Raw genomic sequence first — 18,181 nt, 5'->3', positions numbered from 1 at the left:
TAAAAAATTAATAATTGCATAACTGGCAATATTGTGTCCAAGTGAAATCAAAAACGTCTTCAACAAACTTCCACGTGCATTTCATGCCATGGGAAATGCGTTTCTCATCACAGTTTATGCTTTTGCTACCATTGCACGATTTTCACTCAGGCATCGGTGTCTGATTCTTTCTAAAATTTCAAACTCACTTGAGTGTTTACACTACGTTTATCAATACAATGCCCCCTCAACGTGTAAGGCGTTGCCTGACGACAGAACAACTGGGCAGATGTATTGGAATGCTTGACGCTGGCTATTCACAACGTGACGTTGCAAATGCACTAAACGTCAGCCAGAGCGTTGTAAACAGGGCCTGGAACCGACAGCAAACTTTTGGTACAGCAGCACACCGACATGGGGGTGGTCGTCAGAGGTCGACAACCCAACGCCAGGACCATTTTGTGGCTCTTCAGGCACGACGCCATCCCTTCTGGACAGCAACCAGCCTACGTAACGACCTCCTGAATGCCTCGGGAGTGAATGTGTCCACTCAGACGATACGGAATCGGCTTCACAATGCAGGTCTCAACTCGAGAAGGGCATGTGTTCGAGTCCCTCTGACTGTTCGACACTGGCGGGAGCGATTGGACTGGGCTGAAGATCATGTCACTTGGATACAGAACGATTGGGTTCAAGTTTTGTTCACCGATGAGTCCAGGTATTGTTTGGACTTTACAGACAGGAGGCACTGAGTGTGGCGACGACAACGTGAACGTTTCCATGATGCCAACATCAGTGAACATGACCATTATGGTGGTGGTTCCATCATGGTCTGGGGTGGAATCAGCAGGGATGGAAGAACAGATCTTCATGTCCTGGAGAGAGGAACAATGACGGGGGTGCGGTACCGGGATGAGATCCTCGATGTTTACGTCAGACCCTACGCTGGTGCTGTTGGCCCTGAGTTCATCCTGATGGATGATAACGCCCGTCCTCATCGCACCAGGGTGGTGGAGCAGTACCTTCAGCAGGAGACAATTGTCCGTATGGACTGGCCAGCGCACTCGCCGGACTTGAAACCGATTTAGCATGTATGGAACATGCTGCAGGTTGCCCTTTCACGCTGTAGAGCACAACCCACGACTTTGGCAGAGCTCGGAAACGCCCTCGTGAAAGAGTGGAACAATCTTCCCATTGGAAACATCTGGGTGCTTATTGACAGCATGGCTTGACGTTGTCAAGCCATCATTGATGCAAAGGGAGGCCATACCCGGTATTGACACTTCATCGACTAAGTGTAATGATGGACTATCCCCAAAAACTGTGTAATTCTTTCTCTGGTTTGCTGTTAACTTTTTGTAATGAAATGCCTTTTGGTGTTGTTATCAGATTTCAAGCATTCCGTATTGATAAAAGTTCATGCCGTTCATGAATTTTCATTCATAACCTGAGTAAACACATTTCTGAGTCAAATTTATGTCTTTTGTTATGTTAGTGGTAAATTACACACATATAACCTAGTGATCCTTATCAAATTTTGAGTAGTATATATAGGAAAAATCTTTTAAAATCTTCTTCTCAAGAACCACCAGGCCAGAAAAGCTGAAATTTACATGAAAGTTTCACAGATTCAAGTTTGTTCAAATCATGGACCCCGGGGGTATGATGGGGCCACAATAGGGGATCAAAGTTTTACATACAAATATATAAGGAAAATCTTTAAAAATCTTCTTCTCAAGAACCACTGAGCCAGAAGAGTTGATATTTACATGAAAGCTTTCTGACATTTTTCAGATTTCAGTTTGTTAAAATCATGGTCCCCAGGGGTAGGATGGAGTCACAAGGGGGGATCAAAGTTTTGCATACAAATATATAGGGAAAATCTTTAAATATGAGCCAAGGTGAGCGATGTGGCCCTTGGGCCACTTGTTAAACAACCATTATTTTCTATTAGGCCATGCCAATTTGTAATCTAGTTCGTCGGATTTGCCGCTTCTATTTGTAATAAATCCAAATTATAATATTATCAAAAGATAATATCCGCCCGCGTGTTCAAAAATATCCGTAATTTTTTTTTCGAGTTTTTACAACAAGCGCACAAATGACCTTGATGTATGTGCTGACAAATGACAGAAGCGCAGGCTCTCGAGAAATTTCCTAACAGTGTAATACGGTTAAGTTATTCAAGATGTCTATCTTAATATGTACGATACTTCATAACACTGGATTGGAAGTTGTTCCTTATGCTGGAATCGAACTGGAAGCCGATGAAACTTTTGAAGCGCTATTCGATGCCACTATTTAGAGAACATCGACAGCGTATGATTGATTGTTTGATTATATATTGACTAAAGTCTCTCTTGAGAATATTTCACTCACATGAAGACGTTACCATTGCCGGTGAAGGGCTGCAAAATTTAGGCCTATGCTCAGCGCTTATGGCACTGAGGGATCTTTATCGTCCCACACCTGCTGTGACAAGGATCTCAGTTTTTGCAGTCCTATCTGAAGGACCGCCCCATTTATTCGCCTCTTACAACAAGCGAGGGGTACTGATCGAGGACTATTTTAAACCGGACCGACAGTTAACGACAAATTCACAAAAGGTTTGGTGATGTCCTATCAAGATTCAAGAAAATGCTCAAAGCGATGCAATGGAGATTGCAATGAATGTCAAAACTGGATGTATCCCTAGCAATATGCATATCTCTGAATCGAAAGTTTGTAGAAATGAAACTTAAATAAAATCCTTCAAAAAGACTTTATCAGTTAATGTTGCAAAGTACATGTATTAGGTATAAAGAAAATAAGTCTTTGAAACCTGAAATACTTCTTATTTATTGTAAACTATATCAACAAAGTTGAAAAATATTAAGTTTATGTGGTAAACAAATGATATCTGATGATTTTAGATCTTTATTTTTAGGCGCCCACTTTTAAAATCACGCTTAATTAAATTAAAAATATTTGTATTTCTTGTATTCGCTCACCTCATAATTTTTATCTCCAAAATTAAAAAAATATTTGTAAAATAATTTCGCCCTCTCGCCTCACTTTTTTTGTTTGAAAATCCGAAGAACTATTTTACAAATTGGTGTGGCCTTATCTATAAATGCAAATAAAGATATATTTGGTAACACAACAAAAATGAAAAGATTTTTTTTTTTTTAAAAAACAGGACGGCGGTATTCCATTGTAATGCCATAAACTTGTTAACAATATTCAAATTCTTCCGATCATTTAAAGAAATTCCAACATAAACATGGAATGTCATTTTTAAATTTTCGGGGTTTTTTTTTCTTGCGTATATGAATCGTAATTTTTTATTGCAAGTCTAGAAAAATTCTACAAAGATAAGAGACGAGGTTGAAATACGGTTTTGGCTAGAGTACTTGTATGTAAAAGGGATCTTATTGGTATGTTCCTATGAGCATACTCCCACATTTATTGGGGATGCACACAAATAGAGACACACAGAGAGAATTATCTTTACTGTTTGCATTTTGCATTAGAATGCCCACCATTCATGTTTCACTAAAGAGGTAATTGTTTAACTTCTCTCTCTCTCTCTCTCTCTCTCTATCAAGTGGGTGGGATTATAATAGGGAACTTTCGGGATGTGTCGGAATGACTAATTAGAATTGACGCTTACACACAGCGGTCACATGATAATTGTAGGGCAAAGTTGACATCGATACAACATGGTGTTTCACTAGCAGACAGTCCTTAAAGAGCTATGCGCATTTCTGAAAAAAGGAAGAATGCTGAAGATCCAAGTTGCTATTGGTGCTCAGTACCTAAGTGTAAAGCCGTTCCTTTTCCATGTTGACATAATCGTTTATATTTCTACATCTGAAAGATTAAGTTTCCTCGCCAACTCGCACAATTTAATCAAAGGCTTTTTCCTATTTATAAATGGTTGTAGTGATTCCTTTTGTGGAAAGATAGCATTTTAATGCAGGAACTTGATTGCAATGAAGTTTTCCATGCTTGTTTAATTAGTTGTTATTGTAATATGGAAGTGACATATGCCCTACAATTACGTTCAACGCACGATAAGTCAGAGTAGATCTGTATCTTGAAAGTCCCATATTTCCCACCAGTGTAGATCTGCCAATTGGGCGTATACCTGCATCAATTTTCAAATACAGGTATCGGAAGCAAATGAGAAGTAGAAAGAGAACTAGTTTCGTTGATTAATGAACAAAATGATAAAAGGGGGTTAATTAAACTTGGGAAGGTGGCTAAGTTGTTGATTAATGATGTTCGTCTCACAAAAACAGTAGGGGCTTGCATAATCATACACATCCCGGTTCCAACATTATAACCTACATTATGCAGTCAACAGAATTCAAAATTCAGAAGAAAAAAGTAGCATTTTTAATACTAAACAGATGGGTATTTTAATTTTCACTTTAGTACTCATTGTCGGTATGTTTTGTCTGAAGTTGAAAACTTCATGTATATAAATCCCTAAAAATCACCAGCCCCAATTCAATTTCCTGCATTTGCACAGCTAGGTCTTCATCTTACAGCTAGGTCTTCATCTTGTAAATGCATAAACAAATAAAATACCAGTTTGCCTTCAAATTATGAATGTGTTTCCAACTTATGGTATATCCACTGGCAAGAGTTTTTTTTTTGCTAAATTTGATCATGCTTTTTAGCTCACCTGAGCTGAAAGCTCAAGTGAGCTTTTCTGATCACCCGTATTCCGGCGTCCGTCCGTCCGTCTGTAAACTTTTCACATTTTCAACTTCTTCTCAACAACCACTGGGCCAATTTCAACCAAAGTTGGCACAAAACATCCTTAGGTAAAGGGAATTCTAAATTCTTAAAATAAAGGGCCAGGCCACCTTCCAAGGGGAGATAATCAAGAAAAGGTAAAAATAGGGTAGGGTCATTAAAAAATCTTCTTCTCAAGAACCACTGGGCCAGAAAAGATGAAATTTATATGAAAGCTTCCTTATATAATGCAGATTCTAAATTGTTAAAATCATGGGCCCCGGGGGTCAGATGGGGCCACAATAGGGGATCAAAGTTTTACATACAAATATATAGGAAAAATCTTAAAAAATCTTCTTCTCAAGAACCACTGAGCCAGAAAAGCTGAGATTTATATGAAAGCTTCCTTATATAATGCAGATTCTAAATTGTTAAAATCATGGCCCCCGGGGGTCGGATGGGGCCACAATAGGGGATCAAAGTTTTACATACAAATATATAGGAAAAATCTTAAAAAATCTTCTTCTCAAGAACCACTGAGCCAGAAAAGCTGAGATTTATATGAAAGCTTCCTTATATAATGCGGATTCTAAATTGTTAAAATCATGGCCCCCGGGGGTCGGATGGGGCCACAATAGGGGATCAAAGTTTTACATACAAATATATCGGGAAAATCTTTAAAAATCTTCTTCTCAAGAACCACTGAGCCAGAAAAGCTGAGATTTATATGAAAGCTTCCTTATATAATGCAGATTCTAAATTGTTAAAATCATGGCCCCCGGGGGGTCGGATGGGGCCACAATAGGGGATCAAAGTTTTACATACAAATATATAGGGAAAATCTTTAAAAATCTTCTTCCCAAGAACCACTGAGCCAGAAAAGCTGAGGTTTATATGAAAGCTTCCTGATATAGTACAGATTCTAAATTGTTAAAATCATGGCCCCCGGGGGTCGGATGGGGCCACAATAGGGGGTCAAAGTTTTACATACAAATATATAGGAAAAATCTTTAAAAATCTTCTTCCCAAGAACCACTAAGCCAGAAAAGCTGAGATTTATATGAAAGCTTCCTGATATAGTACAGATTCTAAATTGTTAAAATCATGGCCCCCGGGGGTCGGATGGGGCCACAATAGGGGGTCAAAGTTTTTTTTCGGTTTTTTTATTTTGATATAGTGCAGATTCAAGTTTGTTAAAATCATGGACCCCGGGGATTGGATGGGGCCTCAAGGGGGGAATCAAAGTTTTACATACAAATTTATAGGAAAAATCTTTTAAAATCTTCTTCTCAAGAACCACTGAGCCAGAAAAGCTGAGGTTTATATGAAAGCTTCCTGATATAGTGCAGATTATAAATTGTTAAAATCATGGCCCCCGGGGGTCGGATGGGGCCACAATAGGGGGTCAAAGTTTTACATACAAATATATAGGAAAAATCTTTAAAAATCTTCTTCCCAGAACCACTAAGCCAGAAAAGCTGAGATTTATATGAAAGCTTTCTGATATAGTGCAGATTCAGGTTTGTTAAAATCATGCCCCCCTGGGGTAGGATGGGGCCACAATAGGGGATCAAAGTTTTACATACAAATATATAGGGAAAATCTTTAAAAATTTGCTTCTCAAGAACCATTGGGCCAAAGAAGTTCACATTTACATGAAAGCTTTCTGACATAGTGTAGATTCAAGTTTGCAAAAACCATGGCCTCCAGGGGAAGGTTTGGGGCCATAATAGGGACTATGGTTTTACATGCATATAGATATGGAAAATCTTCTGATATGGACCAAGGTGACTCAGGTGAGCGATGTGGCCCATGGGCCTCTTGTTATTCTACTGGTGGTGAAAGTCAGTCAATGCTCATATTCAATTAAACTTCTCAGTTGTGACAGAAGAAGCAATTGGTGATCTTTGAAAAATACATCGCTTATTACAGCAATCACAGAAAAAAAATATTGTTATTAGTCATGCACATACATGTGTTACCTTCCAAATAGAAATTTCTTTTGGATATACATATGTACATGTTAAGTATATAATGAATATCAAAATCCTTCAACATTATTATCAACATGTGCAAATCAAAGTTTCATTTTGTCTAAATTGCTTCTAAATTTACAATATTTCTATCACTGACAGGTTTATCGTGAAGGTCATTTATCATGTTTTACGTTTATCAGGTCTGTTGTGAAGATTGTTTATCAGGTTTTGGGTTTATCATGAGGATCGTGTATTGTGTTTTGCATTTATCAGATTTATTGTTTATCCTATTGTATTGTGCATGTATCGTATCCTATTATGCATGTATCATGTTCTATCATTTATCATGTCAAGAATAATGTTGTGGGTAGATCTACTGTAAGCAATTTATGTGTACTTCAAAACCTCGTTTGAACTTAAATAAAGGGAATTGTAGAGATTCTATTTTTATCCCAAAAAAATGTGTTCATATTAATCATTATATATAATGTAGTTCTGTAGAAGTAGATTAGGTTAACCATGATTTCTCATTATATAAATGAATTATTTATTGCCTGCTTATACATGATAAATCGTGGCTATTTGCCCACACTGGTTGTACTTCTAATTAGACTTTAGCAACCAATGCCAGTCTAGAGAGAGAAGGAAATTAATTGCATGTGCTCCTTTGTTAGCTGACCTGTTTCTATATTCATATGAAGCAGAATTTATTCAAAAACTTCTACGTGTAAAGAAAAAATCTCTTGCTGTGGCCTAGCTTCAATTAGACATTAGATATATCGACAACGTTTTGTCTATTAACAATAATAACTTTCATTCATATGTCGATTCGATTTATCCCTGTGAGCTCGAAATAAAAGACACCACAGAGTCGTCCACTTCTGCTTCATACTTAGATATTTTATTGAAAGTAGACATTAACGGCAAACTGACAACTCAACTGTGTGACAAACGGGATGATTTCAGCTTCTCCATTGTCATCTTCCCATATTTATGTAGCAATATTCCATTATCACCTGCATATGGTGTTTATATCTCTCAACTGATTCGATATGCAAGAGCTTGTTCTGCGTATAGTCAGTTTTTAAATCGAGGCAAGCTACTGACAAACAATTTGATGGTACAGGGGTTTCAACAGTCTCTATTGAAGTCAACATTTCGCAAATTTTATGGTTGTTATAACGATCTAGTTTGTCAATATAACCTACCATTGGGTCAAATGCTGTCAGACGTGTTTCATACCGATTGTTAAGCCGTTCTTGGCACACTGATTTTGACTACGGATAACTCCGTTTACCTGATCAGGATATAGGGCTCACGGTGGGTGTGACCGGTCAACAGGGGATGCTTACTCCTCCTGGGCACCTGATCCCACCTCTGGTGTGTCCAGGGGTCCGTATTTGTATTGCTTATAGGAGTTATATTGAGATTGATCACTGTTCCTTATCTTCACTTTTCATTCATAACGTCAATATTAGGTGGACCTTTCCAATATTTAGTGGACTCAGGCCACCGGTTGACCCTGCAAGATTCACGTACGATTTTAGTAACAAGCTATCCTTTCTGTTTCTCAACATTCTAACATTTCGTGACAGGGAAGAATAGAAGCAGCCAAGAAGTTGATCATTCAGATGAAGTCTGACAGAGATATTGGTGACATTGTGAATAAAATGGAGAAACTGTGTGATGCATACATCCAGCTAGCCAACTACAATGTTGCACAGTACAGGCATGAGACTAGTGAGTCTGAATCTCAATATCTGAGTTATCCTGAATGTTTCATAGTACAGGCATTAGACTAGTGAGTCTGAATCTCAATATCTGGGTTATTCTGGGTAACTGTACATTTTAACATTTTTGCTCTCATTGTCCTAGGGCAAATTAGAATTAGGAAATATTAACCTATACTATAACTCTTTAAACAGGCAAAATGGAATGGACGTTGTTTTAGAATGGAATGAAATCTTATTCTGGCATCAGGGTAAAAATAACAAGTGGCAAAATTTCCTTTTGTACAGTGCATCTTGATGAATAATCATAATAGTGCAGAAATTGTATTTTGAAGTATTTCCTTTAAATTGTTTCTTTTACAAAGAACCTATAACTTTGGATAAAAGGCTGTGGATCATGCAGCTGAATGAGATTGGCAATGTGGCGGTCCCAACAGATTATATACCGGTATGTAGCTTAGATCTGAGTTGTTATTTTAAAAACAATAAAATGCTTTCTTTGTTGTTTCATGGGGTGATGAAGGTAGCTAGCATTGCAGAAAAAATATGCAGGTTATGTAGATTTTTCTGCAATGATTGCTACCTTCATCACCCGATGAAACAACAAAGAAAGACATTTTGTTTATTAGCTCACCTGAGCTGAAACCTCAAGTGAGCTTTTCTGATCGCCTGTTGTCTGTCGTCTGTCCCTCTGTCTGTAAACTTTTTACATTTTCAACTTCTTCTCCAGAACCACTGGGCCAATTTCAACCAAACTTGGCAGAAAACATCTTCGGTGAAGGGCTTTCAAGTTTCTTCAAATGAAGGGCCATGCCCCCTTCAAAGGGGAGATAACCACAGAAATGTAAAAATAGGGTAGGGTCATTTAAATTCTTCTTGTTAAGAACCACAGGGCCAGAAGAGCTGACATTTACATGAAAGCTTCCTGACATAGTGCAGATTCAAGTTTGTTAAAATCATGGCCCCGGGGGTAGGATGGGTCCACAGAGTTCTTGAAATTTCTTTTGAAGTGTCAGACATTTGGTCCGATACTGTTAGAAATAGTGTCAGCCCAAACAAAATTTTGTCAGTCCAGAAAAAAATGCATTGCTTTTGAGGTTTTTTTTATAAATTTTATTTATAATCAACTACATGTGTAATTGTATTCAATCTCCATCTCGGCTAAAGTTCATGAATTCTCCTTTCATACCCTACCCTTTCGCATCTTCCTCACACTCTGAATCTTCCTCAGTTCACCGAGTCACATTTTAGTCCCCTACCGACGAAGTCGAGGGGACTTGAGGTTTGCGCTCCGTCCGTCAGTCCAGTTTTCCACACTTTTTTTCTCTGTTCTTGCAGATATTTATTTTATGTTTGGTATATTGCTTTGTCATAACAAGTTACAGATCAAGTTTGAATTTCGTCTCTGTCCGTTGATTTTTCACTTAGTTATGGCCCTTGGACTTAGAAAAATAGTACGAATTATCAATTTTCCGGACTTTTTTTGGTTGTGCTTGCAGATATTCATTTGATATTTGGTACATTGCTTTGCCATAACAAGTTACAGATCAAGTTTGAATTTTGTCCTGGTCCGTTGATTTTTCATTAAGTTATGGCCCTTGGACGTAGAAAAATAGCATGAATTGTTAGTTTACATCCAAGTTTCTTATCTCTGTAGATAAGAATTAAGAATACTACACTCATTAAAACTTCTAGCATAGTAATACTACAATATAGATAAATTATTCATGATTATCTACATGTCACAGTTTATTGACTTGGTTAAAGACCTATTATAAATTATAAATTTGTCTCTTTTCTTGGTTTAGTCTCTACTCGAATAGTAGTTGATTTCCATTAATTCCTATCCTGGTTCCCCAATTTTCCCTTTTACCGTAACCTACATAATTAACTTTGAATATTGTTGTGGCACAGTGATTTTTGCATCCAGTAGGGGACTATGTATTGCCATGCAATACTCTCAGAATGCTTGTTTGCTGTATTTCTCTCACCCTCCACCACTTCTCTCTCACTCTCCACCACTTCTCTTTCACCCTTCACTTTTCTCTCTATCCTGTCTATTCCTCTCAACTTCTTTCTCATCTTCCTCTGCAATCGTTTAAATTACTCTCTCTCACTTTGGCCCGGGTGTAGTTGGTCTCGCGACTTTGAGCAGATGGTGTCACCTAGCAATAGGTAAAACCACATCAAACAAAAGCCATTGTCTCCCAGATTCCCAGTTTCTTTTCTCCTTGTAGTTCTCACAACAGATTTCTCACGTTTACGTTTTAATGTCTTGCCGGATTTAGCATCGGTTTGAAAATTTATGGGCCACATGGCCGCCATTTTTCCCAGTAAAAAACGGACTTCGATCCCGATCTTTTATCGGCCATCAGGACCGACAATTAAGTAACTTGTGTCGGACATTTACTACTTTTATCGGATAATCCGACATTACCGACACTTTTCAAGGTCCACAATAGGGGATCAAAGTTTTACATACAAATATTGGGAAAATCTTTAAAGATGGGCCAAGACGACTCAGGTGAGCAATGTGGCCCATGGGCCTCTTGTATTTATATTTTTACGTATTATTTTAAAATATAAAGCAGGGTTTGACACTAAGGCACGTCCGACTGACCGAGTCTACTGAATGGACTGAATGATAGGTCCAGTCTGGTAAAATGTTGATTTACTAGTCTGACTGGTTGTGTTGAAAAAAATAAACAAGAAACTTTACTTTATACAATAAGATATTTTATTCTTAATTAAAAAAATAAATGTAGAGAGTTTTAACCGCATGATGAAATTATCTGTAAGTTATAGTCGGAATTAAGGGATGTTTTACAACATCTACTAGATGTTAATGTTTGTAAAGTTATGTTTCAGATGAATTGAATTTCATTTTCATTTTTTAAAAACCCAGTTTATTTGAATTAGATATTAGAAAGTATTAATATCAAATTAATAAATTGCCTCGTAAACAGCCATTTTTCGATGTTGACTTATTTGCGGGAATGTCTCTATATTCAATTACGACTTCATCCTCAAGGAAAGATGTCCCAAGAGAAAAAAAGGAAAAGGTTAGGAAGAAACAAAACAGAACTTATAAAATAGAAATTTTTTATTTAAAAAAAAGGTTGTGGTCATTTTATTCTAAATGGAAGGTGAAGATAACGAACAGTGATCAATCTCATAACTCCTACAAGCAATACAAAATAGATAGTTGGGTAAACACGGACCCCTGGACACACCAGAGGTGGGATCAGGTGCCTAGGAGGAGTAAGCATCCCCTGTTGACCGGTCACACCCGCTGTGAGCCCCAAAGAATTTCTGTGCCAGGTGAATTTAAAGAAACAGAAAAAGTGTTTGAAAATAAAAGCATCAAATTGGATGACAAGACTAAGGATTTTTTGAGACAGTTAAATACGTTTTAGCTCAAACTTAACGTTTTTCATTTGAATCAAGTATTTAGATATGGAGAAATTATCATTTTTAGCTCTTCTGAGCCAAAGGCTCAAAGAGCTAATGCTATGGCCATTTGTGCGGTGTGCGTAAACATTTTAGAAAATGGGCTATAACTCAAAAACACCTTGGCCAATTTTTTTCAAATTTGTTACAGGGTATCATTGGCCCAAGGGCTTTCATACATACTAAATAGAGGGATGTGACCCTTTAACAAGGGGAGATAATCAGGAAAATACAAACAAAAGTAGTGGTTGCTAAAAAATCTTCTTCTCAAGAACCACAGGGCAGATTATCACCAAACTTACACATAAGGATGAGGATATGTTGTAGATTAAAAATTGTTCAAGGCATTACCCTGGGGCAAAGGGCGTGGTCTCAAGGTCACTTCAAAGTTGACCTAAATTTAAAAAAATTTTAAATTCCTTAAATCTTAGATATTTTAGTCATTAAAAGGACTAGGATCATCAAATTTTGACAGTTGATGCATCTTAGGACCTTGTGTCAAGATGTCTCAAAAGTAGGTCACGGTGACCTACTTTTTGAATTTTGCAGGTATGTATTTTAAAATTAATTTTGATGCATATCTTGGACACTTTGAAGCCTATGATCATCAAAACTTGTCAGTTGGTGGATCATGGGACCTTAAAATGCGTCAACTGAAAAATAGGTCACCGTGACCTACTTTCTGAATTTTATGGCTTATCATTTATAGATATATTTTAAGTTGTTATTTCAAATACCGAGAGGTTTAGAATCATCAAATCTTGTAAGTTGATGCATCTTGAGGCCTTGAAACATATTTATAAAGAAAGTAGGTCACAGTGACCTACTTTTTGAATTTTGCAGATATTCAAATTTCACATTTTCAATTTTAGATGCATATTTTGGGCGCTGTAAAACCTAGGATCATCAAACTTTGTCAGTTGATGCGTCTTCAGTCTTCGGTTTGTGTCGACCAAAAAGTAGGTCACCGTGACCTACTTTTGGTATTTGACAGCTAAATTACTATATTTCAGACACTATTTGACCTACAATCATCAAACTTTGACAGTTGATGCATCTTGAGTCAATGGAGTGTGTCGACCAAAAAGTAGGTCACCTTGACCTACTTTTGGAATTTGACGGCTATATTTATATATTTCAAATACTATTTGACCTACAGTCATCAAACTTTGTCAGTTGATGGGTCTTGCATGTTCGAAGGGTTTCGACCAAAAAGTAGGTCAACTTGACCTACTTTTTGAATTGGACACCTATATTTATATATTTCAGATGCTATTTGACCTACAGTCATCAAACTTTGTCAGTTGATGTGTCTTGCATGTTCGGAGTTCGCTGACCAAAAAGTAGGTCACCATGACCTACGATTGGAATTTGACAGCTATATTTCAATATTCAGATACTAATTGGCTTAAAATCATCAAACTTTGTCAGTTGATATTTCTTGGGTTCTCAAAATGTGTAAACCAAAAAGTAGGTCACATTGACCTACTTTTTTGAATTCTTAGGATTTAACTAAAGATTTAGAATACTAAGAGGCTAAGAATAGAAATGGTGGGGTTGTACAATTTATCAGAAGAGCGATTCTAGGCCCTTGGGCCTCTTGTTTTTCTGGAAAATTGGTCAGGGCTATTGGATATAAGGTTAGGTCTAGTAAAAATCATTTGAAATAGCCCAACTGGTCTAGTGCTCTAAAAAGTATATGTCAAACCCTGTAAAGTAGATTAAAGTACTAAAATATCATACGTTAAATGGAAGAGCCAAAGGACCCTTTGACCTTGATGACCCTTCATATTTGGTAATGATTACACAGACAAGTGGTACTAAAAAATGGATCAAACTAGTTTGCAATAAACATGCATTCATTGTCACAGTTGAAAGCAATGTCAATATCAAAAGAAATATAAGAGAAAAGATTCGGTGGATATTGATTCAGTCAATGTTGATTGATAATACACAGTTATGCCTCCCTTCAAAGAAGAGGGGCATATTGCTTTGCACCTGTTGGTCGGTAGACCACATGTTGTTCACTCAATATCTTGGGAACCATTCACTTGATGGTAATGATATTTCATAAGTTGGTTGGTTATGAGTAGAAGAGGACACCTATTGTTTTTCAGGACAAAAGGTCAAGGGTCAATCTACTCTCGACATAGGAAGACATTGTTCGCTCATTATCTTGAGAACCCTCTGCTTGACAGACATCAAACTTGGTACACTGGTACATCCTAAGGAGTAGATGACCCCTATTGATTTTGAGGTCAAAGGTCAAGGGTCAAACTAGACATAGGAATATACTGACCACTCAATATCTTGAGAACCTTTTCCTTGACAGACATCAAACCTGGTACACTGGTACATATTTAGGAGAAGATGGCCCCTATTGATTTTGAGGTCACATGATTAAGGGTCAAACTGGACATAGGAATAGACTGTTCGCTCAATATCTTGAGAACCCTTTGCTTGATAAACATCAAACTTGGTACACTGGTACATCTTTAGGAGAAGATTACCCCATTTCATTTTGAGGTCACACGGTCAAGGGTCAAACTGGACATAGGAATAGACTGTTCGCTCAACATCTTGAGAACCCTTTGCTTGACAAACATCAAACTTGGTACACTGGTACATCTTTAGGAGAAGATGACCCCTATTCATTTTGAGGTCACATGGTCAAGGGTCAAACTGGACATAGGAATAGACTGTTCGCTCAACATCTTGAGAACCCTTTGCTTGACAGACATCAAACTTGGTACACTGGTAAAAACATTTGACCTACTTTAAGAAAATTCTGATATAAACCATATCTTAACTCGTAAGGCACTGCTTTCATATTTAGCATGTGCATGTCTTGTGAGAAGACCTTCCATTGGTACCAAATTTGCTGACCTTATGACCTTGAAATTGACCTCTGACCAACTTTGAAAATTTATTCACTAAAATGTTGTAATCTGGGGGCATCTGTGTTTCACAAACACGTCTTATCATAACGATGTAATTTCAATTAATCACCTCATTATGTTTAAAGAACTATATATATAGTGCTTATTTGGCACTACTGTAAATGTTTGGAAGCTCATTGTAATAGTCAGTATTAAGATTTTTCTAAGTAAGGAAACCCATTTTAGTCATATTTATGAATTTTTGTGACTACATTTGAGATTGTGAACAATTATTGTTTTTGCTTAGTTCTTATTGTTATTTTACTCCCCAAAAGCTGGCAGATATGGGAATATACACAGTATGTGTAGATTTATACAAGTACATGAATATTTCAATTTTTGTGCTTTGAAATGCATATAACATTAGGATTTATTTGATAAAGCAAATTGGTAATGATTATTTCATATTACACATTAACAAAGTAAGCATAAAGATTGCTTATATGAAGATCTTAAATATGCGATTCAGTAATCCAGATGCCTCATTTATCTGATTTATTTTACTAGGAACCAAAGTGTCAGTATTAACAAAGCTCCACTGTATCAAGTTTGAAAACATACTTATTGCAGGTGGAATATGCAATGAATCTTCACAACAACAGAAATTGCAATGAATCTTCATTACAGTAAAACATGGTTACAGTGAACATGCTTATTAATTCTTGCTTACAGCGAAGTAATTTTCATTACCATTAGTTTTAAACATTATAAACTCATTGGATATTGTGAATTATGTTTATTACAAATCAAAATTATTCGTCCTTAGCACTTCACTATATGTGTGTTTTACTGTATATTTACTTTACTGCCCTTTTTAAGATGGACTTTGCCGTTGCTTCGATAGAAAACATGGGAAATATCATTTACTTTTTGACATCACACAAAACAAGTTTTCACATCCCAGTAAGTGTAATAATTTGCAGCTTTTGATTTTATAAAAGTTTTGAACTGCATCAAAACTTACCATTATATGCAACATTGTTGCCAATTAAATCCAACACAGCAAAATATAAGCAAGTAACTAACTGCAATTCATAGGTCAATGGGAGTCATCGGGGAAAATGTGATGCATTTCATACTTTGGGAGGCAAATCAAATGAATTTTGAAATGAAATGATGCAAAATATTTCGAATATGATAAATTTGTTTTACACTATAATTATTCAAATATCATACAAAGTTTTACCAGTGTTTTATGGAGCACCAAATTAATATAAACTCAGATAATTGAAGATATCTTTAATTATTTTAAGATATCATCAATTCATTTGATGTGAAGAACAATTCAATTATAGATCTCTTTAATTGATTAATTGATTGATTGTATCTTGTTTAACATCTCTATGGAGAATTTTTCACTCATTTGGAGATGACACCAAGAGCGGTGAAGGACTTCAAATTTAGGCGTTTGCTTACCCAAGATTCAATTCTTTTAAATTATTGCACGCATTAATTGAATTGGTGATAGCTTTTATTATTCTGCTAAATTGATGAGTGCTATAATTGAATTGTTGCTCTCTTTAAATGAATTGATAATATCAACAATAGAATTAATGTGTGCATCAATTCAATTAATGCTTGCAATGATTGTAATATTGTTTATTATCAAAAGTTAAGAATGTCTGACTAGGATATTGTTTTCCTTTCATGTTAGATTGATCCATCAGGAGATTACAAATCAATTGTCACGGTGAATGGATTTGAACCCACATTTAAGCTGGCAGGCGGGATTAACTTACCCAAAATCATCACCTGTGTGGGTTCAGATGGAAAGGGTCGTCGTCAACTTGTCAAGGTAAAGTTTCAAGGCATCAATATATATGAAAATGGGATTAATAATAGAATTGGCTTCCTTGACTAATGGCCTCAGGCATTGTAAATTTAACTAGGGGAACTACTCTGCTAAAAATAATTTTTAATGAATATACAGCACAGCGAGCCGAGACATTTAATAGTTGACCTTGACCTAATATGTTGAATAAACGCAGTAGGTATGTCAAAGCTTAGCTGGGGCCATCATTAAAATGATGTACTCCGACCCACATTTTTCAAGTTAGATAGGTAGGTTGGGGGGGGGGGGGGGGGGTGTTGAATATCATGAAAATCAGGTTTACAAATTTTCTGATGTTTTCATTAAACACAATGCTGCCAGACAGAATAGAGTTTAGAACATTCATTTTGTACACATTGTATATAATACACGTAAATCTTCCAATGTCTACTGAAATTTTCTCAGGACGTTTTGTATTCGTCACTGATGAGGACCTCTACAGTTGTTAATAAATAGATTAACACCCCTTTTTATACCACCGATTTATTCTTCTATTCAAAAACTCCAGAAATGCTTTGTGATTTGACATTTATAATCGTAATCACTTATTAATAAACACTTTAATGTGATCCATGAATATCCGAGTGAATTGCATGATGACAGCAATTTACAATTAGTTTTGATATTGCCCAACATGATTTTCATGCCGACTTCTCCGCATCGTTCATTGTGATGATCATGTTCCATTCGTGTGTCTCAGTTTAAGAGCAAAGTAAAAGTGCCTTTCACCTATTAAATCGTCATAACATTTAAATAATCCCATATCAAAATAATACACGTGCTTTTTCAGAAATATAGACCATCAATTTGAACTCATGGTCCGACATACTTTTGGTGCGCTATCCATCACGTGATTTTTAATTTAAGTAACATGGCCTTCAAACTTTTGTACACAAATACGATCAGGCCTCGACGGAGGAGTTCGTAGCTTTTTGCTCTATCTTGTTGGTAGAATATTTGATCGTTCATATAGAAAAGTGTTTTTAAAAGTTCCCGGATTAACAACTGGTCAGTATCAAAGTGAAAGTAGAACCAAAAATAATGTTTTACACTTAATTATTTTGAGCCACCCAAAGGACATTTTGAAAACAGAAATACTGTAAAACAACTAGTCCAAATTAAAAAAAAAAATGGCATAAAGACTTAAGTTTAAAACTAATTTAAATTTCAAAGTGCTGAAAAAATGATCGGGTCAGGACAAATTTCACGGGTCGGTCAGAGTACATCAATTTTTATGCCCCCCTTCAAAGAAGAGGGGCATATTGGTTTGCATCTGTCAGTCGGTAGACCACATGTTGTCCGCTCAATATCTTGAGAACCATTCACTTGATCGTAATGATATTTCATATGTGGGTTGGTTATGAAAAGAAAAGGACCCCTATTGTTTTTCAGGTCAAAAGGTCAAGGGTCAACCTACTCTGGACATAGGAATATACTGTCCGCTCAAATTCTTGATAACCCTTTGCTTGACAGACATCGAACTTGGTTCACTGGTACATCTTAAGGAGTAGATGACCCCTATTGATTTTGAGGTCACCTGGTCAAGGGTCA

The 18,181-nt window shown here is 36.5% G+C and overlaps 1 protein-coding gene across 4 annotated transcripts in view; it reads left to right on the top strand.

The window, feature by feature from the left end:
* Positions 1-18,181, top strand: part of LOC125664628 (serine-protein kinase ATM-like) — a 408,026-nt gene that overhangs the window by 350,485 nt on the left and 39,360 nt on the right. For 3 of the 4 annotated variants that reach the window (XM_048897448.2, XM_048897449.2, XM_048897451.2), the window contains exons 49-51: positions 8,276-8,420; positions 8,776-8,858; positions 16,454-16,594. In XM_048897448.2, coding sequence (XP_048753405.2) covers positions 8,276-8,420; positions 8,776-8,858; positions 16,454-16,594 — 369 coding nt within the window. Of the gene's footprint in view, positions 1-8,275; positions 8,421-8,605; positions 8,662-8,775; positions 8,859-16,453; positions 16,595-18,181 lie in introns of those variants that run through there. The other variant, XR_008800024.1, reaches the window with a different exon arrangement.

This window comes from Ostrea edulis, chromosome 1 (assembly GCF_947568905.1).
Source record: "Ostrea edulis chromosome 1, xbOstEdul1.1, whole genome shotgun sequence".
In the NCBI taxonomy this organism is placed as follows: domain Eukaryota; kingdom Metazoa; phylum Mollusca; class Bivalvia; order Ostreida; family Ostreidae; genus Ostrea; species Ostrea edulis.
The sequence above is the reverse complement of the archived record's forward strand: the minus strand, read 5'-3'. Positions and strand labels throughout refer to the sequence as shown.